Source organism: Stegodyphus dumicola, chromosome 9, assembly GCF_044657685.1.
Source record: "Stegodyphus dumicola isolate Sdum_Otavi_A_Nest chromosome 9, ASM4465768v1".
Classification (NCBI taxonomy): Eukaryota; Metazoa; Arthropoda; class Arachnida; order Araneae; family Eresidae; genus Stegodyphus; species Stegodyphus dumicola.
The window spans coordinates 128,917,388-128,933,482 of NC_140776.1; the positions used below are offsets into that span (position 1 = coordinate 128,917,388).

The 16,095-nt window shown below is 34.7% G+C and overlaps 1 protein-coding gene across 3 annotated transcripts in view; it reads left to right on the plus strand.

Moving 5' to 3' along the window:
• The window catches only part of LOC118198067 (sushi, von Willebrand factor type A, EGF and pentraxin domain-containing protein 1-like), a 187,200-nt gene that overhangs the window by 96,249 nt on the left and 74,856 nt on the right, over window positions 1-16,095 (plus strand). For 2 of the 3 annotated variants that reach the window (XM_085824096.1, XM_085824097.1), the window contains one exon: window positions 3,017-3,298. The exons of the other annotated variant lie outside the window; for it this stretch is intronic. In XM_085824096.1, coding sequence (XP_085680222.1) covers window positions 3,017-3,298 — 282 coding nt within the window. The remainder of the gene's footprint in view (window positions 1-3,016; window positions 3,299-16,095) is intronic. 3 annotated transcript variants of the gene reach the window in all.

Sequence of the window (16,095 nt, forward strand, 5' to 3'; positions counted from 1 at the left end):
AGGCATCCGACAAACCATATTTCTATCAATTATAATATTTATGATCCTTTGTTTAATGGAATACCAAATTTTTACTGATGCATCGGGTTATGAGGGCGGGCTGGTCTCGGCTTATGTTGTATATTATTTTGATACTGAGATACTATAAATTGGGCATTGAAAAATATAACTCTGTTTATCAAGCCGAGCTCATCGCCGTCATCTATGCCCTTAAATGGATATTGAAAAGTATTTTGCAAGAAATTCTAACTTTTATATTTTTACAAATTGCATGTCTTGCTTAAATGCACTTTATTAATGCAGAAAATAATAATGGTCTGATTATCGATATTATAGATCTTAACCAAAACTATCTTTATCCTTTAATATTAAGTTTGGCTGGGTTGAAGCCCATATCGGTAATGAGAGAGCGGATGTGCTCGCAAAAGAGGCTGTCTTAGGGAGTGTTTCGGGGACGCCCTATGTTCAGGGTTAAAAACAAATGGCAAGTTATTTATTCATATTATTTTAAGCAATGGCAGTTACAGTGGAATACTTCTAAATGGAAAAGTCGTTATTTGAAACACTTAAAATTGAATAAGAAAAAGAATATTATCTTCAATGATTTTGAAGTTAACCACTTTCTGACCGGACATGGGCGTTTCCCGGGATACTTCGCTAGGTTTAAGATACAGGATGACGATAAATGTAAACTATGTGGTCTGTTTGGTGATGCTAAGCACTTCCTCGAGATCAGACCCTACTTTAATAGCTTAAGAAACAATAAAAAATTGATTTTGAAAATCCCTTTTAATGCTATAAAGATTTATCTCAATTATGTAAATCTGTAATGAAAATTGTTAACGGTGAGCGCCGGGGCAGTGGGAATCAGTGTAATATTTTTTCCTTTTTATTGCCATCACTATTTGGTCTATTTTACTAATTTTTTGTTACTATTGTTTGTGTTTGTTGTTCGCGGGTTTTTTTTTTTTTTTTTTTTTTTTTTTTTTTTTTTTTTTTGTCTTTGGTGTCTGTTTTTGTCTAAATGTTTTTGTATTTGTTCTTTTTCTTCACTTTTATGTTTATAATTATTATTAGCACATGATTATTTTTATTTAGTTATTTTATGTTTCAATTATTTTCCTTTGCTGAAATGGGCGTGGCCTGTTATGACCATGAAACCAACTTGTTTGGGTAGGTGAGTCGGGCTGCGCCCACTACTGATACTGATACATAGCAGCTAATGATTAATATAGTAATCAATACCTAAATTATCAATGAAAAAACAATGCAAAAATTAAACTATTCGCGAAACTTAGAAATTTACTTTTGATTTATTTATTTCAAAAAATTATATATATATAATTACGTAACTAATGAAATTTTAAGCTAAGAACTGCTGTATCCATATGTTGTATTTTTAAGTTCGTAAAACCATTAGCAGCTTTTCTGAGCCCCGTCTTTCAGTTCAAGAATTTTTAAAGTCTCTAGTGCCTTTCTCGATTCAGCTGACGTTGGGACATAGTCACTTTCTTTCATATCACTTTTCACTGTCAGTTTCAGTTTCTACAGTTGTTTTAATACTTTATGTAGTGTCGTAGTCAGCGTCAGCACATTTTGTTTCAATATTACCACCGATTGCAAAGAATTCTAAAATCAAATATTCGAAATTTTCCTCATGTCCAAAATAATAGAAATAGTTTGAAATTGCTATATGGCTTCTTCTAGAGCAGGGGTTGCAAACCTTTTTAGGAAGAGTGCTATTATCTGAAAAAAACAAAAGTTATGCTTGCCACTTCCAACTTTTCCAACATATTAAAAAATGTAAAAAGGTGAAAAGAAATGTTATTAATCAGTTGATTGTGGGATTTTCTAGCATTTTAGTGAATTTTACAGCTTTTGTAAAATTAGAAGAGCTCTAGAAATTGGAACATTTTTTAGTTTCACAGTTTGAAATCATTCCAGAACAGCGGTTTCAACATATCTAGTTTCAACATATCGATTTTCTATCCCTTTGGTGCTTCCTTGAGACATTTGCATTTTTCACTAGTTCTTTCACAATTTTATTTCTTAGGTTAAATAAACTGCAGAACGCTGTTTGAGTAATCACCAAACTTTGGCTGCATTAAAAAAAATATCATAATCTTCTAGCAATTTATCCTTTTCTTTTAGGCTAGAAGCGTTTTGTTTAGGCATTTTCGACATGCTGCAAATCATGCATACAGCAAATAAAAATCTTCCCTCCTGTGATTTGCTCGGATCCAAATTCCCATTTTTTACCAGCCGGAAGATTATACCGTTGTCTGTCAAGTCGGTCTGTCACTTATGGTTTATTATAGGCATAATCAATGCTTTTTCTTTTCTTCAGCTTACAACGACCACTCCCCTTTTCCAACTTAATAATTCCAACTTAACCTGTGAACTTAATGTGTGTCTGCACATCCAGACTCTACCAGCTAGTGTTCGAGAAGGGAAAATATTCTTCACTTAAGCACCACCTATTCTTTAATCCTGGGGAGCACTCGGTCATTTATAATCAAAGGACTTGTCTCTAATGCCTCTACAGTTTAAAGATAAAGGTATTCTGCCGCTGTCAGCTGTAGTCGGACAGAGATTTTTAAACAGTGTCCGACAGGAAATAGGGAAGTGTAAACAATACTACAGGGGATCTTGATTCCATCTAAACTGGTCGAAACTTCTACTAAGCCTGTTTCATTAAAGCACTGCTTAACTGAAAGATAAATGAATGAACTACAAACAGCTTTAACCAGCCGCAAACAGTTTATTCCGAATATGAATTATCAGACTTGGTTTGAGTTTTATAAACATTGGGTTTTGTATTGATTAATATATATTCGTTTAGGTTCGTAGAAATTTGAACGCAATAAGCGGCTGAATTTATTAACCAATGAGCTTAATAAGCGGCGGGCACTGTATAATTACTTATGATATAAAATGTGACAGCCAACACTGAACTTATAAAAATTTTTATACAAGTTACTATATTTATGCTTCAGTTAATCTTCTTTTTTCATAGCGTTATTAGTACAGCAATGTCCTGTATTCGAAGAAGAGCCTTCAACAGGTGCTACCTACCAAGGCAAGTGCTATTTCTTTCACAGCAACCAACCCAGATCGCTGGAAGACGCCACTAAGTTTTGCGCCCTGCATGGAGGTAGAATAATACATCATATGATGCTAAGTTTGGGCATAAGAGCCTTTTTCATGTGGGAGTTGTACAAACGCCACAAAACAAACTACGAATATTGGAATGGAGTCGCCAGAGATCGTGTGTCTAAGAAATGGACGTTGCTAGAAGGTAACTGATCCTTTTTCTTTTCCGCGAACGGGCTGGCTGCATGGATGTTTTCGTGCTTTCCCCCCATGTGTAACATGTATACGAGCCAGTTTCCCTTAGAAAGTCCTCCACGAAGGCATCCCTCCCCTTAGGCAGATAGCCCAGAGGATTTGCCGTAATCACATAAAACTAAACCTTAAGTCTACCTGTTGTATTTATTTTAATACAAGCGAATTTTATTGCAAGCTTGTATTTCGTTCACGCCTATTGTTATTAAATAAATTAAATAACCTAACCTAACCCTTTTTCTTTTCCGGACGAGATTAAGAACCTGAGTTTGAATTAGAGGCTAGTAAAAACACTGTCTTCAGCTACTTAGCAGATTTCTTTAATAATAGCAGCCATTTCAGCATATTTAGCCCTAATATACACCGTGTCATATATCTGTGGAACCGGTGCTTGTATATATATGTGTGTGTATGTATTTGCATGTGTGTGCGTAATATAATCTGAAATAACATGATGATTGGGCGATGGCAGCAATGGATTGGAGATGGTGGCATTGTACTTCGGCGAAAGCTGTTCTGCATAGCTACAAAGACGTCATTTACAGGCAGACGTAGCCGAACGCAAGGCGTAATTTATTACTGGACAACTAATTCTTGATATACATTCTCATTCACGCATCATTATGAGTGCGATATACACCCTATTTTCATAACATTCTTTGAAATTTATATCTTAGATAACGGATAAAGACGAATGATGAGCGGCGTGTGTTAACAAGAGCAAAGGTAAAGCGGGAAGTAAGCACGTATTCAGAAAATTCTTGGGAGAATTAATTATTAATTCTTTAATCTGATTGGAGAAAAGATATCCGCATTGCTAAGCGCTACGTCAGTTAACATGATGCAGCTTAATTTCGAAATGACGCTATTTAGATTCAAATATTTCAAAGCGTTGGCGGTTTTAAGACTGGAAGGGAAAGTAGTCAACCTAAAATGAAGAATTAAAAGAGTTAATTTGCTTTCCTGTTTTATATCACACGAGTAGTAGGCAGCCGTACTCGTGCGGTCATAAGATGCCGCCATGACGCAATAGAACAATGTATGATGCAACGGGGGCGTGGCCTCCGCCATCTCTTATCACGTGACAACCGGAAATGACGTAGATGAATGGGATGACGTTGACGGAATGACGTCATGCATAGTTTCGTTTCTATTGTGTGGCAAAGACCCTATTTTTGAAAGCTTTTTTTCTGGCAACGAGCTCTTGAACCACATGTTTGGAATGACATCACTTTTATTATTTCAATTATTTACCCTTTTTAAATATTTAATACGTCATTAATTTTAATTATTTACTCTTTTTAATAAGTATTTTAATTATTTAGTACGCCATTATTTTAATTATTACCTTTCATTAATTTTTATTGAATTTAATATTATTTTCCCTGAATTTTAAAAATAACTCCACGAGTGGGATTCGAATCCGCCATCTCTTGCATGGGAGAAAAGAGCGTTACCTCTTGGCTACCCTTCGTTTTATCAAGCTTCTTATTTCACATTGTGGACCATTGGTGTCATAAGGCTGAAAGTATGCGCATGCGTGAACATGCCTTTGCATAAAAACCGCGTCACACATTTGTTTTTTCACGATGGCGAACGAATGCAACCTTGATGGCCAATCAAATTCTTGCTAAATTTATCCTTTTTTGTAACTACGAATGTTTGTCTCTTGAAACAGACTAGGATTTCTTTTGGCTTCTAAATCATTACTTTATTCATTGCTGTTTTAGATGTAAGATTTTCCCACATTTAAAATTTCTCTTTTATTTCATTTTATTGGGATATTTTAATTGTTTTCCTTTTTCTTCTCATTCTTACTAAAGTTAATTTATTAATTTTTCATTCCATTTTTTTTCCTTTTCCAAACATAAATTTTATTTTTAACTTTCGCAAATTGACGTTTATTTCTACAAAAGTGAATTTACATTTTCTTTTTACTTTGCAAAAAAAAAAATTTTTTTTTTTTTTTTTTTTTTTTTTACAAAAGTAATATTTATTTTTAAGAGTTGAATTTTTCCTTTTCACTTTTTTAATTTGCAAAAGTTTTTTTCTAAATTTATACCTTTTCCTATTTATACTTTATTTTATTTATTTATTTATTTATTTATTTATTTATTTTTGTTTAAACTTATTTTTTTACAAGAGTAATATTTATTTTTTCAAATTTATTTTTTCCTTTTTGCTTTTCATTTAAAAAAAGTTGTTACACCATTTTTAACTTTTTTTTTTTACGAAAGTAATATTTATTTTCATAAGTTTAATTTTTTTTTCAGTTTTTTGTTGACACAAATACAGTTTTTTGTTGTTATTTTTTCCCTTATGTATTCATTCCATTTTTTTTCCTTTTCCAAACATAAATTTTATTTTTAACTTTCGCAAATTGACGTTTATTTCTACAAAAGTGAATTTACATTTTCTTTTTACTTTGCAAAAGTTTTTTTTTTCTACTTCCAAAAGTAAATTTTAATTTTTACTTTCCTTTAATTTTTTTAAAAAATTTCTAGCCTTAACTTTTTCCCTTGTTTTAAATACAGCATGATGTTACATTTCCATTTATCCAAAAGTAAACTTACTTACATTTGTCTGTCTAAGAAATTTTAAGCTGAAATTTGCATGCATACAACTTCACTCTGCAAGCTTTCATGGATAATATTTTCTGTAACTTTAAAGCAATCCGCACAATGTTCATTCTATAAAGTTTAACTGGAACACTACATTTCTTACTTTTTTCTATACTACTAAGTTGGAGATACTCAAAACTTTCTCATCTAATGTATTGTACTAACTATTAATGACTGTATTAACTTTTTGGAAAACTACACAAAACTTCGCGGATTCTATTTTACACGTCTTACCTTTATTCAAAGGATTCACCAAACTATGTCTGACAAACGTAATTTTTACACTTTCCATTTACACATTTAGCCTTATATTAACTTATAAAACATATTCATGCTGTATTTCTGATTCCTTTTTCCCCAAAAATTAAATACAGACTTACACAAATTTTGTTATTGCAAGACCTACTGACTTTGAACAAATCTTATAAGCAGTAATAAATTTTCATGGTATGAAGTCCACTCAAACCAATGCATACTACCCATAGTTTAGATACGTACCAATTTAAGTTTAGATACGTACCAATAGTACTGGATTTCTTATTATTTTACTCTACAGACATTTATACGTATATATTCAGAACACTCCTTTTTATTCAGTAAGATTCCTTTATACTACTAACACACATTTTGTTAACTCTTTGAAATATTTTACAAAAATATCTTGGATTTTCTTGCACATATCCTACTTAAATCACCAAACATACACTGAAACCTTGATTTTTCCTTCATGTAAAAACGTCACTCGGATTCTTAATATGATTCCGCCATTTACCGCAGAACTCCACAAACACTACTATATTTGAACTTATCACAGCCTTACTCGCCCACCAGCGTCCGAGCGGTAAAGTCGCTGAACACTGGTAGTTCGGTCCGAGGTTCGATTCCCGCTAACGGGCTGGCTGCATGGGCGTTTTCGTGTGTTTCCCCATGTGTAACGTGTATACGAGCCAGTTTCCCTTAGAAAATCCTCCACGAAGGCATCCCTCCCCTTAGGCAGATAGCCATCGTGTGCTTTGCCATAATTAAATAACACACAGCCTTACTCTCTTAACAAGGTACAGGAGATCGAATTTATGTTTTAACTACAGAGAAGGATATCGACATTGTAACGTTTGTTTTAAATTTGAATTATAGTCACATTTACGAAGGAGAACTCAAAGTCTATAATACACATGGAATTATTATTCAGCTTCTCTTTGTTTAAATGTAGATTCTATGCTCATATCCTAGTCTAAAATTAAAAGCTTCGAGTCAAAATTAAGGGGGTTGCTCTTAGGAAGCCTTAATTAGAAGTAGTTATAGGAAATGTTAATCAATACTTATTATCTTATGGATTAAACTCTTACTCTCTATTTGATCACGTGTATAGAAAACAGATATTTGTCATTCATAAAGAAAAGAAAGGTGAATTAAATGAGTTATATTCTTGTTTTTCCAACTGCAAAACCATCTTAAGATACTATCGGATTTTATCTTTAAATTATTCCAATAATAATCAGAACAATGGGGGCCATTATTCTTAATTATAATTTACTAATGCAAATCCCTATTTTGGTTTCAAATGGCTTTCATTAATTACATTAATGATATGGATATTTACTAATAAATTACTATTACTAAAAATAGTTATAAATACTTTATTACTGATATGTTTATGTACTATTTTATTAAATAGCTTATTTATTAAATTATTAATAAATTATAATTAATTTATTAATATTAATTATTTATTTATTAATAAACCCAAAAAGTGCATATTTATATTATTAAGCTGTTTAATAATACATAGAAGAGCACTTCAAAACTTTGCGTATCCTATGTAATTTGTCTCCATTCTGGTACCATGTGCATCCTTATACCCATTACTGACTTACAGTGAAGAACAGAGGATAACTCTAGCTCCATTCAAATTTTTATTCCTGATGTACTGAATGAGACCTAAAAACACTTTTCTTTTAAAATATATCTCCCCTTTTGATCCCTGACACAGCCGTTTACTTTCCCCTTCCGTAATTAACGTCAGTCTCTTGCTCTTGACCGCATTTGCAAAGCCACCGAATTTACAATTCTACTCAGCTTTTGTAAGAGCAAAGATCAGGTGATCACTTAAAGTTTTAGGAGACTGCTGGCGTGTTTCCTCCGCTGGAACCACTTTTTATGAAAAACTGCCTTATAACTAATTTTGTTTAATTACCGTCCAGATTTTGCAGAGTACTTGACCTTCATTATAGTTCTTTTTATTAAATTTACATTTTATATGCTATACAATTCCAAAACTAAGCTTCTAATAGGATGAATATTAGCACATTCTACTGAATTACCTTGTTCTGAAGAATTTCTTTTACTTCCACATTTTTACCTTATGTGTACATAACCTGCATTTATTCCATTCGTCTTCCTATTACTGATAGGAAAAATTACATTTACGTGAGAGATTTGGAATACTGAAGATCATATGAATGTCGAATAAAAAGAACAAATCCGGCATTCTGTCATAATTGACTAATACTCTGAATAATAATATTTTATGAAAACATCAGTTTCATTCACGTGAATAAAATAAATACATTCTCAAAAACAAACATCCAGAAAATCTATCACAAGTGTCAACATAAACAATATACAAATATATTTTGAAGTATTTAAATATTTCATAATCTGAAGATAAACACAAAAAGTATCGAGAATTCATTGGCATATGTTCAAACAGATAAAGTAGCAAAGATAAAATAGTTTCCAATAGCAAAGAGAAATGCTAAACTACTACCTAGAGCACACTTTCAAAACGTTTGCGAAAAGACAATGATATCAGAAAGACATAAAGTTTATGGAATATGACATTATTTAAAAATGTTTTTTCGAAATTTTAGTTCTGATGTATTCGTGTACATGCTTGTAAAAAACAAATATATAAATTTTTAGGAAAATTTTGCATGTTATCTATTTTGGTAATAATACTTTTAAGTTCGGAAAATTTTCTATACTGAACATACGTATCTACGAAATTCTTTGGTAAAAGCGGAAAGTAAAATGTTAGAGAGTGAGATCCGTCGAAAGAATAATGGACTGTAATCAATTATAAAGGTTTATTCATCAATAGAAAGGCACAGGGGCCTGAAGGATCAGAGCTGAACGCTTTTGCTAGCGCTGATGGCTATTACAAAGAGATCGAGCAGGAGCCCAAAAGGAACAGCCGCTCTGTTCGCGGTCTACAGAAGTTCTGTCGGTTAAAGGCGGAGGCCGTCGCAGCGCCCTCTAGTGAGATGAATGTTTCAACAATAGGATGGGACGGAACATCCCGCCCCGCATTGAAATATTTATATTTCAATACAACATAAGACTTATAACATAATAAATTATAATACAATACTATTAAAATGAGAATATCCATTACGACATAGTGAATTATGGGATGTAATAGAATAAAATAGCATAAACATTTATACAGTTACAGAAAATTATAATATCTAATATAATATGATTTACATTAATGAGTTTCCTCACATAAACATACGTATTATTATTCAATAGGTAGCAGACATATTTTGGATATGCACCTTTTGAATGTGCCGGTAGGAGTTCTAACTATAACTACTCTGACCTTTCCATCAGGGTCCGGTTATAACTTCTTGTATACGATATGTAGCCCAATTACAAGGAGGCAGATTATCTTCCTTGAGTAAAGCAAGGGCGCCAGGGTTTACGTTTGTCTTGGCAAACTGCCATTTATTGCGCTGCTGTAAATGGTTAAGGTAGTCTCGATGCCACCTTTTACAAACTGACTGAATCATCTTAGTAGTTTTTTGCCAACGAGACAGCCTATTTTCTTTTAGATGCAATACATCAGGTTCTGCCATGGCATTTAATGGGCGTCCAATCAGAAAATGCCCAGGAGTGAAGACTTCATAATCTGTAACTTCAGAGGATAATGGACTTAAAGGACGTGAATTCAGAATTCCCTCTATTTGAATAGAAACAGTCAGAAATTCTTCTAGTGTAAGCTTAGCATTACCAACAGTTCGTTTCAGATGGTGTTTAAACGATTTAACGCTGGCCTCCCAGAGACCTCCAAAATTAGGGGCTCTAGGTGGAAGAAACTTCCAAACAATGCCTTCTGAAGCTAAATAGCTAGCTACTCCAAATTCTGATTGTGCTACCAACTTTTCCAACCGTTGTAATTCCGAACGTGCACCTACAAAATTCGTTACACTGTCTGAAAAAATGGCTGAACTCTTACCCCGTCGGGTAAAAAATCTTTTTAAGCCAGCAATCAAAGACTCAGAAGTAAGGTCTTTCAGAAATTCGAAATGAACAGCTTTAGTAGCAAGACAGACAAAAATACAAATATAAATCCTTTGCAAAATGCCCTTTCTCTGCCCCTTGTATTTGATTTCAAAAGGACCGCAGAGGTCAAAGCCCGTATTGGTAAATGGCGGGCTTGGTGATACTCTTTCAGACGGAAGATTACCCATTAATTGAGTCACTGCAGTGGGATGCATTTTAAAGCAAGTTAGGCATTCATGAACTACTTTCTGGCTAAGTTGCGGCCATTGATAGGCCAAAACTGTTGGCGTACACTATGTAAAAGAGACTGCGGTCCTACATGTAAATCTCCTTTTGTGGAAGTATTCCATTATGAGCTTCGTGAATCTACTATCTGGGGGGAGGATGATGGGATATTTTTTATTGTAATTCAAGTTGGAGCTACTTAAACGGCCTCCTACATGCATTAAACCTTTCTTATCCAAGAAAGAATTAAGAGATTTTAACTTACTCTTGTTGGACACCGGTAGACCTCTTTTTAGAGCCGAAAGCTCTTCAAGAAAATACTGTACCTGCGAATCTCGAATGAGGATATCTCGAGCCTCGACGTGTTCTTTTAAAGCCAGGGGACCCTGACGTTTATGTTTGGAATTTTTGGCATTGTAAATCAATATAAAAATAAAACTTAAAATTCTAATGAGTTTCTTATAATTATTAGTCCTGTTCATAAGTTCATTTAACATATCACTACTTGTGGACATAGCTAAAGTCGTAGTCACAGGAGTTTTTTGGTCATCTGCAGGGCTCACAAATGTCTTAATCATAGGTACACATACTTCCTTAAATAGAAATGATGGTCCGTGCCACCACATGTTATTTGGTGCTATTTCTTCTGGATTCAGACCTCGAGAAATTAAATCCACCGGATTGTTCTTTGAGGAAACATGCCTCCAAATAAAGTTTTCCGTGAGATTTTGTATTTTTGTTACTCTATTGCCTACAAACGTTTTGAGTGAATGAGGCGATGTGGCAATCCAGGCTAATGCGATTGTTGAGTCTGACCACAGGAATACTTCACTGATATCTAATTTCAGCGCGGAGAGAGCCTTCTTCACCAGTTGAGCTAGAAGGAGACATGCATACAGTTCGAGTCTCGGTACAGAGATTTTCTTTAATGGTGACACTCTGGATTTACTACACAACAGTTCAGTAGAGCACTGCTCACTAGATATTGATTGAAGGTACAGAACCGCTCCAAATGCTGTTTCACAGGCGTCAGCAAAACCATGGAGCACAACTGTAGTATTCGGGTTCACAGCCCGTCTAGAAATGCGAAGCTTCTCGATTTCGGTAAGTGTAGAAACAAAATGTGTCCATTTCTTAGCTAAAGGTTCAGGATGATGCTCATGCCAATCAATGTTAATACGCCATAACGATTACATAAAAGTTTTAGCTCTTGTGATTACTGGGCCAATTAAGCCCAAAGGATCGTATATGTGGGCGATATCTGATAAGACTTGCCTCTTCGTATAAGTAAGACGGGAACTGATGGTGACTTTATAGGAAAAGGAATCATTTGTTGTATTCCATTCGATACCTAAAGCCTTGACAGTTCTTTTATCATCCTGGAAAGGAAAAGCATAATTCTGCTTCGTAGAGATATTAACGTAGAGTTCTGGTTTATTAAAATACCATTTCTGCAAAAACATCTTTACTCGTTGTAACATCATTGTCAACTCGGAACACAATTTTCTTACTTCTGATCCTCCAGACAGGATATCATCCATGTAAAAGTCAGTTAAAGTAACAGAAGACGCAAGAGGGAAGCTTTGCGCCTCATCATAAGCTAGTTGATGTAAGGTTCTGGTTGCCAAATAAGGAGCACACGCGGTTCCATACGTTACAGTCTTAAGCGCATAACATTTGCTAGGTTCATTTGTACCCGTCTTCCACAGAGTTCTTTGGAGATCAAGTTGAGAAGGATCGATTTCAATTTGGCGATACATCTTTTCGATGTCCGCAGTAAATGCATATGCATGCTTTCTAAAACGCAGCATAATTTAAAGTAAATCATCTTGGATTGTGCCACCCTTTAGTAAAATGTCATTTAATGAACGTCCATTTGTGGTTTTACAGCTAGCGTTAAAAAACACCCGAAGTTTAGTGCTACTCTTTTCCGGTTTATAAACCCCATGGTGAGGTAAGTAATAGGCAGCCTCAGTTTCAGTTTCAATTTCCATCATGTGATTTAGCTGTTCGTATTCTCTCATAAATTCAGTATACAGCTTCTTCACTTGTGTTTGGCGTTCCAAACGATTCCATAAGTGATCCAAGAGTTTTGACGCAATTTCTTTAGAACTTCCAAGAGCTATATTTTCTTCATCAGTTTTTACAGGCATCTTTACTATATAACGTCCATCCGATTTTCTGCTATGGGTTTTTGCATAATGTTCTTCGCAGTATTGCAGTTCCTTACTAGGCGGGGGTTGATAATCTTCTATGCTTTCTACCTCCCAAAATTGTTTCATCGTTTCATTTAAAGACTCTAGACTTGTTGTCAGATAACAGTATTGCTTTGGTGATACGATACCAAGTTTAAAAAATTGAGGATCATCTAATTTTATGTTTTTTGGAATAACACTATTCGAAATCATTAGGGGTCTTGAAGGAGTGATATACGTAATTTTGGGGACAATGAAAAAATCCAAGTTCCATTCAGATGTGTGTTCTTTGTTTGATATTTTAGCATTTATTTTTGACTTTATGTTTATGATTGTTTCGTTTATTCCAGAGATCGGTGTGTAAGTTCTCTGTTTTGGTAAACCCAATGCATTAGCGCATGATGAAGTAATGAAGTTGGTTTGCGAAGCGGAATCCAAAACCGCTATTACGGGACGTGCACAATTTCCGGTGTGGCCAATATAAACGATAGCTGTACTTAGTAAGACAGTTTTGGTTTCAGTAGAAACGATCAAAGAGCTTTGATCGGGAGAACTTTGAATCTGAGAAGACTCGCATCTCTGTCCCGTTGTTTCACCTGCCACATCCGCTCCCTTCGAAGGGGAGGAAGAAACCGTCTTCATTGGCTGGGTCCATGGTTCAGCCATAGGTGACAAGGCCTTATGACCTTGCGGTAGTTCTCTCTTGACACTATTATGAATTAATAAGTGATGCCTATCCCCACAAGCGAGGCAGCTGGTTTTACATCTGCAGTCAATTACCTTGTGAAAGGGTTGTAAATAATTAGAACAAAGCTTATGCTTCTTAACAAGATCAATTCTTTCATTAATAGTAGCGTTTTTGAACGCTTCACATTTATATATCTAGTATTTATATATCCATTTATATATGAGCATTCGGATGCGGGAAAAATAACAAACATTTAATTATCTGGCAATGAATCAAATTTCATTGGAAATGTAATGGTAGAAAAAAATTATACCTGTATGGAAAATCTTGATGATAATTTACGAGTGTGTTTGTTTTTAATAGAAATAGTTAAAGGCTCCTAGATCTGTACTAAACTACTAAATTCGGTTAATTTTCATCAAAAACACAGTAAGAAGTTCTTCATAATGATAAAATATTACTTAAATTCTCTAGCTTTGTAACTTCCCTCAGAAATTCGCAAGACCAACGGCTGTCTGGGCGATACAAGATAACTATGTGTTTAATAGGTTACTTCAAAGATATAAAAGAAATAACAGTTGGATAACAATAAGGGCATTTTCAAGAAACAAATGTTCTCTTATGTCCTTTTGGTATTATAATTCTAAACAAAATGCAAAAATTTAGTAAATACGTAGATAAATCTCAGGAAAAACGGTAAATTAACATGAAATGTTTACTTAAAGTCTATATTGTATTGTCGTTTTAATCTTTTTGTTTTTGAGTTCTATTATTTCTGAAGTTGTAATATTTCTGAATCTGAAACTTTAAAACACAAAATCACTCTGATTTATCAACTTGTGCCTAAATATAGAGTACAGTCATTAAAATGGAAGATTTTAATATAAGTAAATGTACTACAGACAAAATAAAATTAACAATACTTCATTGTTATTCATGCTCTGTTCATGAAAGTAGTTCATGAAAGTTCATGAATTTTTTTTTAAACACTGCGGCATGACAATGCCTAGTAATAATTGTTTTAGCGTCTCTCTCTCTCTCTCTCTCTCTCTCTCTCTCTCTCGCTCTCTCGCTCTCTCGCTCTCTCTCTCTCTCTCTCGCTCTCTCTCGCTCTCTCTCGCTCTCTCTCTCTCTCGCTCTCTCTCTCTCTCTCTCTCCTGGACACAGGGGCACAATGTTCATTCGTATCGGAAAATTTTTCAAAAAACATTTTCGTCGTTACAGACTGTTTAAAGCCACGGGACAGAAAGTAATTGCCGCCCAAGGCAAACAGTGCGTATGTTTGGGGAAAACCGCACTGCATGTTCAGATTAAAAACGAGGTCCTAAAAATTAATTTTTTAGTCGTGAAAAATTTACTCACATCAATGATATCGGGGATCGATTTTTTGCGCGCGTCCGGCGCAAATCTTAATTTTCAGAATTCTACGTTTCAGGTGCACATGGACCCGGTACAAGAAGGTGAAGGTTCCATGCCGGAATTGAATCTGGATCATTTGAAGTTAGAAGAGAAAAAGAAGATTGAAGAATTGGTAAGAAAATTTAATTCGTTGTTTAACGAAAAACCTGGGTTTTGTCAGGTAGTTAGTCATTCCATAGATACTGGGAATGCCCCTCCAGTCCGGTCAAAACCTTACCGTTACGATAAAGTAAAAGAAGAAATTTTGGAAACCCGTATAAAAAATATCTTAAAGTATAAAATAATTGTACCAAGCACGAGCCCTTACGCAAGTCCGGTGGTCCTTTGTAGAAAAAAGAACGGGCTACCGCCTGAACACCCGGACGCGTATAGGTTTGCAGTTGATTCTTGTAAGTTAAACAGTATAACAAAATATCCCACATATCCCCTACCAATAATTGATGAAATCATGAGAAACATTCGCTCGACTAAATTTATGACAACCCTAGACCTCACGTCGGGTTACTTTCAAATAGCCGTGAAGCCGGAGGATGTCAAGAAGACAGCGTTTATAACAAAGTCAGGCGTCTATGCCTTTTTAAGAATGCCCTTTGGTTTGAGCGGAGCGCCAGCTACGTTCCAAAAAGCTATGGACATAGTCTTAAAGCCAGTTTTGGGTAAAAGTACAGTAATTTATCTTGACGATATCATAGTTACCAGCGAAACATTAGAGGAACATTTGAAACATCTAGAAGAAGTTTTTTCTTTACTTAACGAGGGCGGTTTCAAAATAAATGCAAGAAAATGCAAGTTTGCGGCGAAGGAATTACGATACCTCGGGTACAAAATCTCGAATAAGGGAATAGAGACTGATGATTCAAAAATTAAGTCAATTAAAAGTTATCCTCCCCCAAATACGGCTAAGAAATTGTCTTCATTTTTGAGCTTATGCTCCTATTATAGAATGTTTATAAAAGATTTTGCTAAAATAGTTGAGCCTCTTCTAGTGCTAAAAACAAAGAAAAGTAGATTTTCTTGGACAGCCGAAGCGAACACCGCGTTTGAACAATTAAAGAATGCCCTAATCAATGCCCCAGTCCTTAAATTCCCAGAAGGCGAGCAAGGTCTAGAAATTTCAGCGGATGCATCCGATTATGCAGTTGGAGTGGTGCTCTCCCAAAATGGGCAACCTATAGCTTTCTTTTCGGAAACCTTGAATGCTACGCAAAGGAACTATTCCGCTACTGAGCGAGAAACGCTCGCTGTATTATTAGCAGTTCAGAAGTTTCGGGTCTACTTCGGAAGTTCACCAATAACGGTCTACTCAGATCATGCGGCA